Genomic DNA, 18,633 nt, shown 5'->3' with positions numbered 1-18,633 from the left:
ACTGGCAAAGACTTTTCTCAGACCCTCCCATCGCCCTTGTTCTGAGGCACAATGTTTGGGAAGATGCTGAGGGAGTACCTTGCTGACCGAACCAATGTTATCTACGTGCTCTCTTGTTATTGACCCCCGAACGTCTGTCTGTGAGTAGTGACAAGCGTCACATGCGGTTGATTTGTTCATTCTGCCTCCCAATAATCACAGTAAGGCTCAGCTCACTTTTATCCTGCGCGCTGCGCTGAGTGCTTATCCCAGGGTTTCCGTGCAAATCTCTAAAATATGGGATTCAGACAGAACCTCTGGCAGAAGATTCAATGTATTGAAGCAGATGGAGGCACTGTGGATGCAATAGGACCTGTGACCTGGCCGTTTTGGCTACCGGACTAGAGCCACCCACTGACCCCCGTGTGATCACAAATGGGTTACTTGGAAAACCTGACGTGGACTACAGCAAAGGGAGGTGGACACAGAAGAAGGAAACAAGGAGAGGCATTGTTTCCAGGACAGATGTTAAGTTTGCATGTGGACTCACAGTGCCTCGGGCCGGGCATACCTAGGAAGTGTTGGTAAAGCAGCTACTTGGTTTTCACTGGAGCTCCTGATGGTGGAGTCAGGCTTGAGCTACAGGTAGCCACCAAGTTCCTCTCCTAGGTAGTTTCCAGAACCGCAGACTCTGATTCGCTGACAGAGACTGGACTCGGATCCTGTTTGGACAGTACAATTCGGAATCACCAGTTAAGTGCGGCTTTAAGATTCAGGTACCACCGGAGCAGCTTCAGGGTTCAGGTACCACCAGAGCGGCTTCAGGGTTCAGGTACCACCAGAGCGGCTTCAGGGTTCAGGTACCACCGGAGCAGCTTCAGGGTTCATGTACCACCAGAGCGGCTTCAGGGTTCAGGTACCACCGGAGCAGCTTCAGGGTTCATGTACCACCAGAGCGGCTTCAGGGTTCAGGTACCACCAGAGCGGCTTCAGGGTTCAGGTACCACTAGAGCGGCTTCAGGGTTCAGGTACCACCGGAGCAGCTTCAGGGTTCATGTACCACCAGAGCGGCTTCAGGGTTCAGGTACCACCAGAGCGGCTTCAGGGTTCAGGTACCACCAGAGCGGCTTCAGGGTTCAGGTACCACCGGAGCAGCTTCAGGGTTCAGGTACCACCAGAGCGGCTTCAGGGTTCAGGTACCACCAGAGCGGCTTCAGGGTTCAGGTACCACCGGAGCGGCTTCAGGGTTCAGGTACCACCGGAGCGGCTTCACGGTTCAGGTACCACCGGAGCAGCTTCAGGGCTCAGGTACCACCGGAGCAACTTCAGGGTTCAGGTACCACCGGAGCAGCTTAAGGAAAACATACTCACTACAGAAAACAGAAAATGGTTCAGGATAACATAATCATCTTCACTAGGTTAGGACGGGGGACTTGGCAGCATACAGGGCAGCACAGAAGATGTAGGGATCCTTCAGAGGCGGCTGAGAAACTTCCCTATCGGGGAAGGTGCCTTTTATACAAGATGCCTCCCAACTATTGGCTGGGGGCATCTTTAAGATGCAATCGCTGACCCTTTAAGAACCGGGGAGCCGTCATCGCCACAAGCCTGCACATGGAGCTGGAGGAAGGAGAAGTGCCTGGAGATGTGGAGGACAGCACGTGGCCGAGGCGTTATGTCCGTGTCCCTGCATGGAGGAGGAAAGGGAACCAAGCAGGGGTACCGGCATAGGTGTTACAATATGTAAGTAACAACGGTGCTGAGGTCATAGGAGTGGATACAGATACGGATGGCTCCTGGATACAGGGTTTGGGGTGTGACACCTCTCTATCATCGTAGAGCGTCTGTGGTGTCCGGATCTATGGAGGGGTCTCATGCCACAAATTGCACCATCCATCTAGATAAAGGAGTGAAGGGAATCCATCAGCAGGTGTTTGTCATGGAAACAGTGATTTTATTGAAGCAGCACACATAGCAGTCAGTGACACCACTGGAATCAGGGGCTCTGCTCTGACATCACGCTGCTCTCAGATTACTTAACACAAACCTGCTTATGGATTCCCTTTCACGTAACCTGGTGGTCAGGGCAGTATCCACATATTGGTTGGTGTTTCCTCATCTCTGTCCCACATGACACTGGTGTAGAAGGTTTTGGTGCCTCTACTGTGATGGGTGAAGACGGTGGGCCAAGCTCCACTCCTCTGACCCTGGGAACATTGGGCAGAGGTGATTCACGTTGTGGATCTTTATATAGATCTTATGGTCAGTCACCACATAAGGCGATGAGCAGGAAACAACATCTGAGGAACTGAGAACCAAAACTAAAGTGTTCACCAAGAGTGAGATACACAAAGGGCGAGAAGATGCGTGAGAGCCGGGTGTCTGTCCACACCAGGGAGAAGACCCCTGACCCTCACCACTCAGGTAGGAGGCATCAATACCACACATGGTCGACGTCCCCCAGTAGAAGAGGATAATGACACAACTTCTCAGCTGCACAACTACCCCCAAGAGGTCTCCTGTATCACGGTTTATAGAGTATTATGAGTGGGCTCATTATATGGCATGTATACTGATAGAATGCTGCACTGCTGGTATAGGGGGTCTCCTATGTCCTTATATAATGTGTATTATTCATGGGCACATTATAGAGTGGATATACTTATTGGAGGCTGCACTGCTGGTATAGGGGGTCTGCTATATCCTTATATAATGTGTATTGTGTATGGGCTCACTATAGGGTGGGTATACTTATAGGAGGCTGCATTGCTGGTATACGGAGTCTCCTACATCCTCATGTAATGAGAGACTATGTTGTATGGGCTCATTATAGGGTGTGTATACTTATAGAATGCTGCACTACTGGTATACGGAGTCTGCTATATCCTTATGTGGAGACACAGCATTGTATCTTAATTAACCAGATGACTATTTTTAGCAAACCAGGAAGAATAGCCTGCTATCTATATGTTGACTTGTGAATTTAAGTGTTTCTCTCTGGTTATTCAAGAAAACAGACTTTTGTTTTTGTAAACCTGTGATATTGACATGAAAGTTGACATTTGATTTAACATATTGTGCTCTTATCCATTATGACTAGTGATGTTTGCTGATATGCTAATTATGCATTGTTCAGGCCAGATAGTTTGTTGATTTTTTTAAAAACAGAGGAGGAAAATCTATGCAAATAGATTACATAACCTAACAAGGTGACTTGGTTGTCATCATTCTTCCCCTTATCTGTGATGCTGGATTGAAGGACACTTGTTAAACATAAAAAGAGGTGATATACCTCTATAGAGAAAGGTTCAACCAAGACATCGAAGCATCCAGGGACGCTACAGGACTGCAGCTAATACATCATGGCTCCATCACGAGGGACACAGATATATTGTTGTACAGGATGCCATCTCAGAAGACTTCGGCCCTGGCTGGATGAATACAGATCTGCTCCATTTATTGGAACCTGCGGTCGCCTGGCTCCATGGAGATGTTAGCGACCCTGGGAGCTCTGAAGTCACAGCTGCCATTATCCCGGCTGGTCAGTGGAAGGGTGAGACTCTGTAATGTGCACCATCTTGAGGGATTGTACTTGGACTGTTCTGTGTTATCTTCCTGTTTTGCGGTTCCATAAAGCATTGCCGCCCTGTTTTACCCTCACTTGTCTGAGTAGCGTTCCACCCACAGTAAGAGGAGCGCGGGCGTTCGGTGGGACGACCTCTGGTCCATGCGGTTCTAGCCAGCAGACCGGGTCACCCGCCAACCACCTGTGTCTCCAAACCTTACATAATTTGTATTTACATTTTTCGGTTCCCAGGACAAGAATTCAGTTTGTTGCCGCACAACCCCTCCCAAACAATTTCAGTAGTGGTCAAGTGACCAATCGTTCATTATGCGATATGCACACTTATTCACATGCCGATGATGTTCATGGTCACAGGACCGGAAGGATGAAAATCGCATGAGTGAAGCACCGCTGTATTTTAAGAATTTTGTGTGTACATTTTTATACTGTTGAAATAAAATAAACTTTTTTTTATCATTTTTCATATAACACTTTTTTGATCTATACGTAACTTACCAGCTACGGGATCAGTATGTTTATATCTGAGTGAAGCGCCCATGTGATAACTGCTGGAACTAAGCTGAATCCTGACAATGAGAATGTTAGGACGCTGCTAGCATTGGCTGCAGGGCTTCACTTTATAATTAAATGGCGCTTCCAGGTTTGAGGTCATGTGACTGGCTGCAAGCTTCTGAATTCTCACAACGCACGCACTACACTTTTAGGATTCTCCATTGATGGTGGCAAGATCGGGGTGTCATTGACTTCTGGCCACACTCCAACTAGATGTGTCCGGTATCGCTCAATTCATTTTCATCAAGTGAGGCTTTGCATGTCTATTCGCCATGTGACCACATGTGTGCAAGTCACATAATTGCGGTTCTGTGACCTCTCACGGCCGGAACCAGAGAATCCTGACAGTGTGCAGTGCGCACTGTGAGAATTCAGAAGCTTGAAGTCATATAAAATGACTGCAGACTCATCACAAACCTGGAGAACCCCCTTAATGCTCTTAACATAAATGAAAACATAGGAACCTTTAACTTGTCAGACGGCACAAGACTTTATTAGCATAGCTATTTATCATGTAATTTTACAAGTCATGGATTGCTATTATTACATGTGTACAGGATCAGAACCAATAACCGCATAAGAATCAACCACCAGAACCACTAGCAGTACAGAAATTCACCTTCATAATCACCATACATACAGAAATACATCACTAGAACCACTAGCAGCACAAAAAATAATCATATGAATTACCAGAATTACAGAAATACATCTGTATAACACCACATCAGTACAGAAACACAGTATCAAAACCCTCATCAGTTCAGGAATACATCACCAGGACCATCATCAGTACAGAAATTCATCTTCATAACCACCATACGTACAGAAATACATCACTAGAACCACTAGCAGTACAAAAATTAATAATAGAACCACCAGCATTACAGAAATACATCTGTATAACACCACATCAGTACAGAAACACAGTATCAAAACCCTCATCAGTACAGGAATACATCACCAAGACCATCATCAGTACAGAAATTCATCTTCATAACCACCATACGTACAGAAATACATCACTAGAATCACTAGCAGTACAAAAATTAATCATAGGAACCACCAGCATTACAGAAATACATCTGTATAACACCACATCAGTACAAAAACACAGTATCAAAGCCCTCATCAGTACATAAAAACATCACCATGACCATTATCAGTACATAAATTCAGCACCAGAACCACCATCAGTACATGGTACATAAATTGAAGTGTCAGGTCAGTCCCAAATTCATTTATATCTCATGAACCTACAACTTCCAGTACATCCTTAAAAATGGCAAGAAGATACAGGGGGTTGTTGCCATCAATCTACCACCCTACCGTGCCCTCCGTTCTGCTAATGACCTGAGGTTAACATCCTCAATAATCAGAACGTGCTGTGCCAATTCTTTGGAATGCACAACACAGGTTAATACGATTAATCCCCAATCCCCACAGTTTTAAGCGTGCCCTAAAAATGCATTTGTTCAGATTGGCCTTCCACCTCAACGCATTAACCTAACGATCCCTGTGTGGCCCATTCAAAATTTTTACCATAATCAGGTTCCTCGCATCATGTTCTCATTCACTTTATGCAGTTAATAGCCCTCTGTGTCTGTACTGCTACATACTTAGGCTGATAACTGGTTCATGCAGCTTTACATGAACACCCGAGCCTTACACGATGGCCGGTCCGAATAACTAAAGCAATTGTTACCATCCATCTCTCGTGTCTCCCCTTTTCCTCATAGTTTGTAGCTTGCGAGCAGCAGGGCCCTCATTCCTCCTGGTATCTGTTTTGATCTGTGATTTGTTATACTGTAATGTCTATTGTCTGTACAAGTCCCCTCTATAATTTTCAAGTGCTGCGGAATATGTTGGCTCTATATATATAAAAATTATTATTATTATCAGTCATCATCAGGCTGTGGACCATGCAGGAATCACAGTACTGATGAGAATTTGTATCACAAAAAACACTTATATCCAGATACCTTTTGCATTCTCCTTTCCATACTGTGGCCACACTTCACACTGTGCTTTCACACTGGGTCCCCCTAATAATGCCCAGACTTTATACTGTGCCCCCTCATCACATGCTTCCTCCTTGTCATAATGACCCCTCCTGGCTGTGCCCTTCCCTTTACTAGTCTACTCCCAAATTTGCCCCTCCCTCCTAATAATGTCTCCTCTCACCCCCCCTGCTAACTGTATTGTCTCCTCACATATTTCCCCCTTGCTCTCCATATTGCCTTCTCACACATCCCCCGACTCTCCATATTGTGTCCGCTCCCATTTGCTCAACCTCTCACCTCACAATGTGTCCACATACATTTCTCCCTTCTTCCTTATACTGTGTCCACACACATCCACATTCACCATTCTGTATCTGCACCCATCCCCCTCATACTATATTGTCATACATGCCCCCTCATCTTCTTCCATGCTTCTTTCTATGTATTCAAACCTTTCCCGCTACCACCTCGCTCCCCATATTGTGTCCGCTCCCATTCGCTCAACCTCTCCCCTCATAATGTGTCCACATCCATTTCTCCCCTATTCCTTATGCTGTGTCCACACACATCTCCCCACTCTGCATGCTATGTCTGCACCCACCCCCATTCACCATTCTGTATCTGCACCCATCCCCTCATACTATTTCCTCATACATGCCCCCATGCTCCCTCATCTTCATCATGCCCCTTCATCATGCTTACCTTTCTATGTCTTCAGATCTCTACCGCTACCACCTCGCTCCCCATATTATGTCTGCACCCATCCATTCCTTGATATCCAAACTGTGTCCTCAAATCTTTGGCCCACAGATTTCATATCTTCTGCCAGAACAGTCTGTAGACAGTCTAGGCTCCTCCTAATGACAAGTATCATAACCGACGTCCATGTATCAAGAATCCTTAAGAAAATTTGTTAAATCCAGATGACAGATCCCTCAACCATATGAGGAGGATCCAGCCCAGCTGGCAACCGATCTCCAAATTTCCATGGACCATCCATCCCAGCTTGGATCCTCTCTCTTTGAAGTCACTCCAATAACTGCCTGATTCAACTGGTGTCTTTCTCCCTCCCCTTAAATATTTTCCTTTAGCTCAGAGCAGGGGTGGATTAAGGGTAGCCAGGGCCCCGGGCTGTTCAGACACTGTGGGCCCCCCGGGTCATGTGACGGGGGTCATGTGACGGGGGTCATGTGACATACCCGAGCCAGATTATTCCAGAAAAATGGCCGGGCCCTACTCTACTGTAATCTATTAAATGTTTGTTAAAATCTGCAATACAATTTAGGTATATTTTGACCAATATCACATACAAGGAACAAATACCACCGCACCATGACCAGACCACAAATTACAACCACAGTGATCGAATAATATCACATACAAGGAACAATACCACCGCACCATGTCAAGACCACATACAGTATTACCACTTGGTGACCAAATATCACATACAAGAGACAAATACCACAACACCATTTCCAGACCACATATTACCACCACATAGTGACTGAATACTACAATACTGATCAGTAATAAAAAACAAAAACAAAAAACAAACAAACACAATACTATCACTATAAGTGCCAGTATTCACAGGAGATCTGTACTTAGTCTGCAGTGTCTGTGTACAGGTAATACAGGGATCACTGGTGACATTATACACAGGAGCTCTGTATATAATGTATATGGAATACAGTGATCACTGGTGGTATTATACACAGGAGCTCTGTATATAGTATACAGTGTATAGTGTCAGTGTATAGGTAACACTGACTCACCAGTGACGTCTCTAGGTGAAGTCCTTCATCTTTCATCCAGCACAGACCGCCATCATTTTTTCTAGCCATGACTCGTTTCTGCAGGAAATAACACAGTTAACTCGAGCTCCGCTTGCAGAACACATTACTTAATTTTTCACAACTTCTACATTACAACACGAAGAAAAAAAGGCGACATAGTGTCACTCTGCACAGTAACAGGACCGCTCCCCCATTTAAAACAGTATACTCAAAAAAATAAAATAAATACATCACTGCAGTAATAATATCCCTTAATTAGCCCCTATGGTAATAATATTCCCCACCCTGGCCCCGTGTGTCTCATTCCTGGCTCCAGCCATATGTTCTCCCATCCTGCACTCATGACTATACATTCTACCCCATATGATCTCCACATCCTGCCCCATCTGTCTCCATCGTATCCATCCTGCCCCATGATCCAATCCTGCCCCGTGTCTCCAATCGTGCCACGTGTCTACATTCTGCCCATGCCTCCAGTCCTGCCCCCAGTGTGTCCAGCAATCTGCCCCAGTGTGTCCAGCATATTACCCCCACTGTGTCCAGCAATCTGCCCCAGTATGTCCAGCATATTGCTCCAGTGTGTCCAGCATTGCCCCCAGACAGTGTGTCCAGCAATCTGTCCCAGTGTCTGACTCCAGCATATTGCCCCCAGTGTGTCCAGCAATCTGCCCCAGTGTCCAGCATTGCCCCCAGACAGTGTGTCCAGCAATCTGCCCCAGTATGTCCAGCATATTACCCCCAGTGTGTCTAGCATATTGCCCCAGTGTGTCCAGCATTGCCCCCAGAAACTGTGTCCAGCAATCTGCCCCAGTGTCTCCAGCAATCTGCCCCAGTGTCTCCAGTATTGCCCCCAGTGTGTCCTCCAGCAATCTGCCCCAGTGTCTCCAGTATTGCCCCCAGTGTGTCCTCCAGCAATCTGCCCCAGTGTCTCCAGTATTGCCCCCAGTGTGTCCTCCAGCAATCTGCCCCAGTGTCTCCAGTATTGCCCCCAGTGTGTCCTCCAGCAATCTGCCCCAGTGTCTCCAGTATTGCCCCCAGTGTGTCCTCCAGCAATCTGCCCCAGTGTCTCCAGTATTGCCCCCAGTGTGTCCTCCAGCAATCTGCCCCAGTGTCTCCAGTATTGCCCCCAGTGTGTCCTCCAGCAATCTGCCCCAGTGTCTCCAGTATTGCCCCCAGTGTGTCCTCCAGCAATCTGCCCCAGTGTCTCCAGTATTGCCCCCAGTGTGTCCTCCAGCAATCTGCCCCAGTGTCTCCAGTATTGCCCCCAGTGTGTCCTCCAGCAATCTGCCCCAGTGTCTCCAGTATTGCCCCAGTGTGTCCTCCAGCAATCTGCCCCAGTGTCTCCAGTATTGCCCCCAGTGTGTCCTCCAGCAATCTGCCCCAGTGTCTCCAGTATTGCCCCCAGTGTGTCCTCCAGCAATCTGCCCCAGTGTCTCCAGCATTGCCCCCAGTGTGTCCTCCAGCAATCTGCCCCAGTGTCTCCAGTATTGCCCCAGTGTGTCCTCCAGCAATCTGCCCCAGTGTCTCCAGTATTGCCCCCAGTGTGTCCTCCAGCAATCTGCCCCAGTGTCTCCAGTATTGCCCCAGTGTGTCCTCCAGCAATCTGCCCCAGTGTCTCCAGTATTGCCCCCAGTGTGTCCTCCAGCAATCTGCCCCAGTGTCTCCAGTATTGCCCCCAGTGTGTCCTCCAGCAATCTGCCCCAGTGTCTCCAGTATTGCCCCCAGTGTGTCCTCCAGCAATCTGCCCCAGTGTCTCCAGTATTGCCCCCAGTGTGTCCTCCAGCAATCTGCCCCAGTGTCTCCAGTATTGCCCCAGTGTGTCCTCCAGCAATCTGCCCCAGTGTCTCCAGTATTGCCCCCAGTGTGTCCTCCAGCAATCTGCCCCAGTGTCTCCAGTATTGCCCCAGTGTGTCCTCCAGCAATCTGCCCCAGTGTCTCCAGTATTGCCCCAGTGTGTCCTCCAGCAATCTGCCCCAGTGTCTCCAGTATTGCCCCAGTGTGTCCTCCAGCAATCTGCCCCAGTGTCTCCAGTATTGCCCCCAGTGTGTCCTCCAGCAATCTGCCCCAGTGTCTCCAGTATTGCCCCCAGTGTGTCCTCCAGCAATCTGCCCCAGTGTCTCCAGTATTGCCCCCAGTGTGTCCTCCAGCAATCTGCCCCAGTGTCTCCAGTATTGCCCCAGTGTGTCCTCCAGCAATCTGCCCCAGTGTCTCCAGTATTGCCCCCAGTGTGTCCTCCAGCAATCTGCCCCAGTGTCTCCAGCATTGCCCCAGTGTGTCCTCCAGCATTGCCCCCCAGTGTGTTCTCTAGCATTGCCCCAATGTGTCCTCCAGCATTGCCCCCCCATGTGTCCTCCAGTATTGCCCCCAGTGTGTCCTCCAGCATTGCCCCCCAGTGTGTTCTCTAGCATTGCCCCAGTGTGTCCTCCAGCATTGCCCCCCAGTGTGTTCTCTAGCATTGCCCCAATGTGTCCTCCAGCATTGCCCCCCCATGTGTCCTCCAGTATTGCCCCCAGTGTGTCCTCCAGCATTGCCCCCCAGTGTGTTCTCCAGTATTGCCCCCAGTGTGTCCTCCAGCATTGCCCCCCAGTGTGTTCTCTAGCATTGCCCCAATGTGTCCTCCAGCATTGCCCCCCCGTGTGTCCTCCAGTATTGCCCCCAGTGTGTCCTCCAGCATTGCCCCCCAGTGTGTTCTCCAGCATTGCCCCAGTGTGTCCTCCAGCATTGCCCCCCAGTGTGTTCTCTAGCATTGCCCCAATGTGTCCTCCAGCATTGCCCCCCCCAGTGTGTTCTCCAGCATTGCCCCAGTGTGTCCTCCAGCATTGCCCCCCAGTGTGTTCTCCAGCATTGCCCCAGTGTGTCCTCCAGCATTGCCCCCCAGTGTGTTCTCCAGCATTGCCCCAGTGTGTCCTCCAGCATTGCCCCAATGTGTCCTCCAGCAATCTGCCCCAGTGTCTCCAGTATTGCCCCCAGTGTGTCCTCCAGTATTGCCCCCAGTGTGTACTCCAGCAATCTGCCCCAGTGTCTCCAGTATTGCCCCCAGTGTGTCCTCCAGCAATCTGCCCCAGTGTCTCCAGCATTGCCCCAGTGTGTCCTCCAGCATTGCCCCCCAGTGTGTTCTCCAGCATTGCCCCAGTGTGTCCTCCAGCATTGCCCCCCAGTGTGTTCTCCAGCATTGCCCCAGTGTGTCCTCCAGCATTGCCCCCCAGTGTGTTCTCTAGCATTGCTCCAATGTGTCCTCCAGCATTGCCCCCCAGTGTGTCCTCCAGTATTGCCCCCAGTGTGACCTCCAGCATTGCCCCCCAGTGTGTTCTCCAGCATTGCCCCAGTGTGTCCTCCAGCATTGCCCCCCCAGTGTGTCCGTTAGCTTATCGAAAAAAACAAACAAAAAAAAACAGTCTCCTCACCTGTCCGCGCTCCAGGCGGCGAGCTCCTTCCAGCAGCGCACACTCGCCGGCGACTGACAATGACGTCAGACGCCGGCGACGTGTGCGCTGCGGCCGACATCAGCTGCCAGCCTCCAGTTGGCTGGCGGCTGTTGTTGTTAACTATTGATGTGCGGGCGCGCGCCCGCACATCAATAGGAAACCACCGCAGCGCCGGAAGGGGCCCGGTGAGCAGATGAGAAGGGGCCCAATGCGGGCCCCCTCTCTCTGCCCACCGGATCCGGGGGCACATAAATGCCGGCCCGGCGGTGGGCATTCACAGACGATTAGTGGAGGGTCAATCTGTGCGGCAGCCCAGGGCCCCCCCAGACCACTGGGCCCTGGGCCACCGCCCATATTGACCCTCTGATAATCTGCCCCTGGCTCAGAGAATGAAGCATATCCCATCACCTGGGACTGCATGTGAGACCCCCTGTGGTGCCGGCCCCTCTGGGTCTACAATTCCCATCCACACAGTGGGTCGAGGGCTCGGAGTACAATGGTGTGAGACCTTGAGATACAGATGAGATTGATAGAGTCTGGCGTTAGGTTTACATAAGAGCCAACCTACACACCTTCCTCTGCTTGCTGTCACTGAATGGAAGCATTGATTCCTGAGGATGAACTGACGAGCGACCATATCCCTAATCAAGCACAGCTAGCAAATATCTATGAAATTACAATAATATTTATGTAACCGGTGCTCCGAGCTGGATTAGTCTCTATCTCTTAGAGCTGTGGACTCCGCTCTATGTTCATTCGTCCTGTAGTCTTTAGTAAGTGGCCATCTCCTCACAATAACAATGTTACTCACCTGGGAGCGATCTGAGGTATCACAGGAACGGCTTCTATTGAAAATCCTGGTGGTTTTATTTCAGTCCACATCACTGGATAATGTAAAAACAGCACAAAGTCAAACACAAAGTAACAAGTCAGCGCAATATTGCTGGTCAACCCGCCTGGCTTAGAGTTTCGCTTCTCAGTCCTTTAGCAATGGCACTCAATCCAGGAGATCTGCGCAGCACACCTCCATGCACACAGCCATGTGTCGTGGTCGATTAACCCCTGTTATTCCTATATGTACTAAGGCATTACTCCAAGTTTATCTCCCAACCAGTAGGTGTTGGACAGCAACCTTACAGCGTCTGTACTTAATTAATGCTGCACTGCATGTACATGGGGTCTCCTATATACAGTGGGGGGGAAAGTATTTAGTCCGCCACCAATTGTGCAGGTTCTCCCACTTATAAAGATGAGAGGCCTGTAACTAACATCAGAGGTCGACCACAACTATGAGAGTCACAATGAGAAAACAAATCCAGAAAATCACCTTGTCTGATTTGGCAAGATTTATTTTACATAGTAACATAGTTAGTAAGGCCGAAAAAAGACATTTGTCCATCCAGTTCAGCCTATATTCCATCATAATAAATACCCAGATCTACGTCCTTCTACAGAACCTAATAATTGTATGATACAATATTGTTCTGCTCCAGGAAGACATCCAGGCCTCTCTTGAACCCCTCGACTGAGTTCGCCATCACCACCTCCTCAGGCAAGCATATTTTGCTTGCCTGAGGAGGCAAGGAGGCTTGCCTGAGAAGCATAATAATTTTCACCATATTTTGAAAATTATGGTGGAAAATAAGTATTTGGTCAATAACAAAAGTTCATCTCAATACTTTGTAATATATCCTTTGTTGGCAATGACAGAGGTCAAACGTTTTCTGTAAGTCTTCACAAGGTTGCCACACACTGTTGTTGGTATGTTGGCCCATTCCTCCATGCAGATCTCCTCTAGAGCAGTGATGTTCTGGGCCTGTCGATGGGCAACACGGACTTTCAACTCCCTCCAAAGGTTTTTTCTGGGGTTAAGATCAGGAGACTGGCTAGGCCACTCCAGGACCTTGAAATGCTTCTTACGAAGCCACTCCTTCGTTGCCCTGGCGATGTGTTTGGAATCATTATCATGCTGAAACAATGGAAGCAAAAATTGAAAGGAACGGATGGCACTCACCGGTTAAAAAAAGTTCTTTATTCCAATACTTTAAAACATCGGCATCGGGAGGGTGGGAGCTGGAGTGGAATGGACGACAGCCGTTTCGCGCTGCAGTGGCTCTTCTACTGGTCACCAGTGGCTATTTCTTTGGAGTAGCACCCCGGCTCACGGAGCACTTATTGCTGTATATATGCTTGCAGCATCAGTTCATGCAGTTTTCTGTGTGCTGAGTGGGCTTCCCCACTGTGCGAATTAACACTTTGTTGGAATTATCATGCTGAAAGACCAATTCATGTTTCATCTTCAATGCCCTTGCTGATGGAGGGAGGTTTGCACTCAAAATCTCATGACACATGGCCCTATTCATTCTTTCATGTACACAGATCAGTCATCCTGGTCCCTTTAAAGAGAAACAGCCTCAAAGCATGATGCTGCTACCCCCATGCTTCACAGAAGGTATGGTATTCTTTGGATGCAACTCAGCATTCTGTTTCCTGCAAACACGACAAGTTTTGTTTCTACCAAACAGTTCTACTTTGGTTTCATCACACCACATGACATTCTCCCAATACTCTTTTGGATAATCCAAATGCTCAATAGCAAACTTCAGACGGGCCCGGACATGTACTGGGTTAAGCTGGGGGTCACGTCTGGCACTGCAGGATCTGAGTCCCTGGCGGCGTAGTGTGTTACTGATGGTAGCTTTTGTTACAGTGGTCCCAGATCTATGCAGATCATTCACTAGGTCCCCCCGTGTGGTTCTGGGATTTTTGCTCACCGTTCTTATGATCATTTTAACCCCATGGGGTGAGAACTTGTGAGGAGCCCCAGATCAAGGTAGATTATCAGTGGTCTTGTATGTCTTCCATTTTCTTATTATTGCTTCCACAGTTGATTTCATCCCACCAGGCTGCTTGTCTATTGCACATTCAGTCTTCCCAGCCTGGTGCAGGGCTACAGTTTTGTTTCTGGTGTCCTTTGACAGCTCTTTGGTCTTCTCCATAGTGGAGTCTGCAGTGTGACTGTTTGAGGGTGTGCACAGGTGTCTTTTACACTGATAACAAGTTTAAACAGGTGATATTACTACAGGTAATGAGTGGAGGACAGAGGAGCCTCTTAAAGAAGATGTTACAGGTCTGTGAGAGCCAGAAATCTTGCATGTTTTTAGGTGACTGTGGAGAAATGAGGTCAGTAGGTGCTCTCATCTGCTGGCCCGGCTGCCTTTAGCAAGACTGAATGGACCAGGGCTCATACCACTGAATGCCTGCTCTTTCTCTCGGTGGGCAATACACTATACAGACAACACAGGGTTAGGGTAAAAAAGGGTGGCAATACTTCACTGAATCACAATAGCCAATAGCAAACAGAACGATCCCAGCAATTACCCCAAGATGGTGCACATTACAGGGCCTCACCCTTCTGCTGACTCACCGGGATAATGGTAGATATTATGTCTGAGCTCCCAGGGTCGCTACTCCACCTGTGATACGCAAGCAGAGAGGAGGTGATGACAAGCGTAGGGAGATAACCGAGAGCAGTCCTGTGTTCTTTCAGCTGGATCTGATGTATCCTCAGCTGAGATCCTGAAGAGTCACACCAACCAGAAGAAAAGTCTTTTATACTCGAGGCCTGTAACCTATTTTTAGATTTACCCAGTGTCCTTCAGTCCACACTCACAGCCTTTCCTTACCTACCCTCGAAGTCAACAAACTGTTACAGAATACAATACACAATTAGCATATCAGCACGCAATAAACAAAGACAAACACACTATGTACAAGTCACTATTACAAACTTATACAGTATGTTAAATGGTATATAATTCTTATTTTCCACCATAATTTGCAAAATAAATCTTGCCAGATCAGACAGGGTGATTTTCCGGATTTGTTTTCTCATTTTGACTCTCATAGTTGTGGTCTACCTATGATGTTAGTTACAGACCTCTCTCATCTTTTTAAGTGGGAGAACTTGCACAATTGGTGACTGACTAAATACTTTTTCCCATATATATATTCATGGCGGTGGCTGATGAATACCCCCATCAGCCGCTCCTGCTGTCACTGATGAATACCCCCATCAGCCGCTCCTGCTGTCACTGTTATTAGCAGCAGCAGTGATAGGCTGATGTGAGTAATAGTTCCATCACTTACCGCCTGCTGTCTTTTATCATTTAAATGTAAGTCTCCTCATTCTCCCCAGCTCGCGCTGATTGCCGGCAAAGCGGGGGAGAATGATGAGAGCCGTTTTCAGCACCCGGAGCGGGGGAGCAGCGCTTACTGTAAGGCTTCGTCCCTGGTGCCCATCCTTGTGCCCGGTACCATTTTTTGGCACATGAGATTTTTATCACTTTTTATTCCAATTTTTGGGAGGCAGAATGAACAAAAACCAGCAATTCATGAATTTCTTTTTTTGGGGGGGCGTTTATACTGTTCCATGTTTGGTAAAATTGATAAAGCAGTTTTATTCTTCGGGTCAGCACGATTACAGCGATACCTCATTTATATCTTTATGTTTTGGCGCTTTTATACAATAAAAACTATTTTATAGAAAAAATAATTATTTTTGTATCACTTTATTCTCAGAGCTATAATTTTTTTTATTTTCCTCTGATGGAGCTGTATCGCGGCTTCTTTTTTGCGGGGCAAGATAACGTTTTCAACAGTACCAAGTTTATTTATGTCCGTCTTTTTGATCGCGTGTTATTCCACTTTGTGTTCGGCGGTATGATGATAATGATATTGTTTTTTGCCTTTTTTTATGGTGTTCACTAAAGTGGTTAACTAGTGGGACAGTTTTATAGGTCAGTTAGTAAGATAAGGGGGAGAGGGATTTAGTCAGCTCACCAGTCGTCATTAGGTTCCAAGGTCCATCCACGCACGGAGCCGCCCTCATCGAAGGCGTAGTCAAATTGCAAGAAGGAAAGAAAAGGTCGTCTTCAGTGCAGATTTTCATATAATTAAAATGTCACTTTTATTTAGAACTTTCTTAAAAGCATGAGTACTCATGAGTAAGACCCAACTGCTCAAAACGCGTTGGTAGATTACCGGGGACCCCACTGGTTGTACAAGCCTGAGACTATGTTTTTAAGAAATTTTAATTATATGAATATCTGCGCTGGAGACAACTTTTTTTTTTTCCTGCTTGCAGTTTTATACGTCGGGTCATTGCGGATCCGGCGATACCAAACACGTTAACATTTTTTTAAGATTTTTTTTTTATTCAAATATTTATTTAGTGATAGAATATATATTGATTTTTTAATAATTATTTTTTATTTTATTTTTTAAAAAATATTTTTTTATTTTTATTTTTTTTAACTTTTATTCTAACTTTTTTGCTTTGTCCCACTATACAATCATTTTTTGCAGGTTGATCGCCTCTATAGCATCAAGATGAAGCAGCATATGCATGCTATGGAAACTGTCAGCGCTGCACTGACAGGGAGACTTGGGCTATGTGCACACGTTGCGGATTCTCTGTGGATCCGCAGCGTTTTTTGCGGTGCAGAAACGCTGCAGATCCGCAATTGATTTACAGTACAATGTAAATCAATGAGAAAAAAAAATGCTGTGCACACTTTGCGGAAACGCTGCGGTTTAAAAGAAGTAGCATGTCACTTCTTTTTTGTGAATCTGCAGCGTTTTTGTACCCATTCCATTGTAGAAAACCGCAGGGGTAAAAAACGCAGCAAATCCGCAAGAAAACCACAGCAAAAACGCACAAAAAAGGCGGTGGAACCGCACAAAAAACGCGACAAATCCGCAGCTGCGTTTTCTGCCAAGGGAGGCAGAATCCGCACCAGAAATTCCTAAGTCTAATCCGCAATGTGTGCACAGAGCCTTGCTGATCGTGTACTGCCCATGACCAACAAGTTTCCTTGCTCTGGTGACCCGCATGTTGTCATGGCAATGATCAGGACACCGCGTCACGCCACAGGGTCTCCAATCCAAAGGCAGAGGGGCTGTCAGCCATGTGCCGGCTTCCGGAATGCTGCGATCGTGTTCGATCGCAATATTTCAGGGGTTAAAGTGCTCCTGACACCTAGTGCCAGGTGTCGGCTGTCAGAATCAGCTGACACCCGGCACCCGGCCAGTGCACCGTCCAATGTCATTCTCCTGTAATAAAACTAAAATGTAAAAACAACAATATCCCTCACCTGTCTGTCGTTCTGTCCCACGCCGTAATCCATGTATAGGGGATTGATAGTTTTCAATCTGGACGGTCCCAAGATGCGACCGTCCAGACTGAGAACCACAGGTGAATGAGCTGCTGTGAGCTCAGCCTCAGTGACTAGCGGTGAAATCTTTGAGGTTACCTCGGGTCACTGTGGCTGAGCTCCCAGCAGCTCTGAAATGACATGACCTCAGCACCCTGGGAAAAAAGTCAATGATGAAGTCACTGCAGTTCAGGCTCAGTGACTTCACCGCAGATCACTGTTAAAGGGACACTGTCACCTGAATTTGGAGGGAACAATCTTCAGCCACGGAGGCGGGGTTTTTGGGTGTTTGATTCACCCTTTCCTTACCCGCTGGCTGCATGCTGGCTGCAATATTGGATTGAAGTTCATTCACTGTCCTCCGTAGTACACGCCTGCGCAAGGCAATCTTGCCTTGCGCAGGCGTGTACTATGCCTTGCGCAGGCGTGTACTATGGAGGACAGAGAAGGAACTTCAATCCAATATTGCAGCCAGCATGCAGCCAGCGGGTAAGAAAAGGGTGAATCAAACACCCGAAAACCCCGCCTCTATGGCTGAAGATTGTTCCCTCCAAATTCAGGTGACAGAGTCCCTTTAGTCAAGCTCAACAATATATCTGTATAGTGGTAACGGCGTCCAATGAAATGAAGAGTTTCAATGAGAATAGTGTTCGTGACGCCACCTGTGGTATTCGGTCAGGGTGACCGACGCTGCTTAGGGGTCCGCTGGGGGCGATGTTATGGCATCTTGATGTATACCTTCCCACAGGTGAAGTATATCCCCAGGGCTTCCCAGAGTGTAGATGGTGGTGGGTGGTGGATGATGTACATTCCAGAGGTTTTCAATGGGGTTGAGGTCTGGAGATTGGGCGGCCATGACAGGGTTTTGATGTGGTGGTCTCTTAATTTTTGCCAGAGCTGTACAACACAATGGAAAATAGCAGAAATCTGCAGCATGTACTGCAGCAACGATAACACCCAGGTGCCTGCCTTTCACCCTCCCTTTTATTAAATCTCTCCCTATGCTATTCACACCTAACAAACAAGTAATCTGTTCACAATCTTCAGCTCTTAAAAGAGCTTTTTGGAATAAAT

General features: G+C 47.6%; 2 protein-coding genes across 2 annotated transcripts in view; one reads left to right on the top strand and one right to left on the bottom strand.

The window, feature by feature from the left end:
* LOC138658121 (B-cell differentiation antigen CD72-like) overlaps nucleotides 1–18,633 on the bottom strand; it is a 79,127-nt gene that overhangs the window by 59,636 nt on the left and 858 nt on the right. The window lies entirely within an intron of this gene.
* LOC138658132 (C-type lectin domain family 2 member B-like) overlaps nucleotides 2,263–18,633 on the top strand; it is a 70,170-nt gene continuing 53,799 nt past the window's right edge. Inside the window, exon 1 of the mRNA XM_069745674.1 lies at nucleotides 2,263–2,403. Within this exon, the coding sequence (XP_069601775.1) occupies nucleotides 2,343–2,403 (61 nt within the window). The 5' untranslated portion in view covers nucleotides 2,263–2,342. The remainder of the gene's footprint in view (nucleotides 2,404–18,633) is intronic.

This window comes from Ranitomeya imitator, chromosome 1 (genome assembly GCF_032444005.1).
Source record: "Ranitomeya imitator isolate aRanImi1 chromosome 1, aRanImi1.pri, whole genome shotgun sequence".
Classification (NCBI taxonomy): domain Eukaryota; kingdom Metazoa; phylum Chordata; class Amphibia; order Anura; family Dendrobatidae; genus Ranitomeya; species Ranitomeya imitator.
This window is presented reverse-complemented; position numbering and strand designations above follow the sequence as displayed.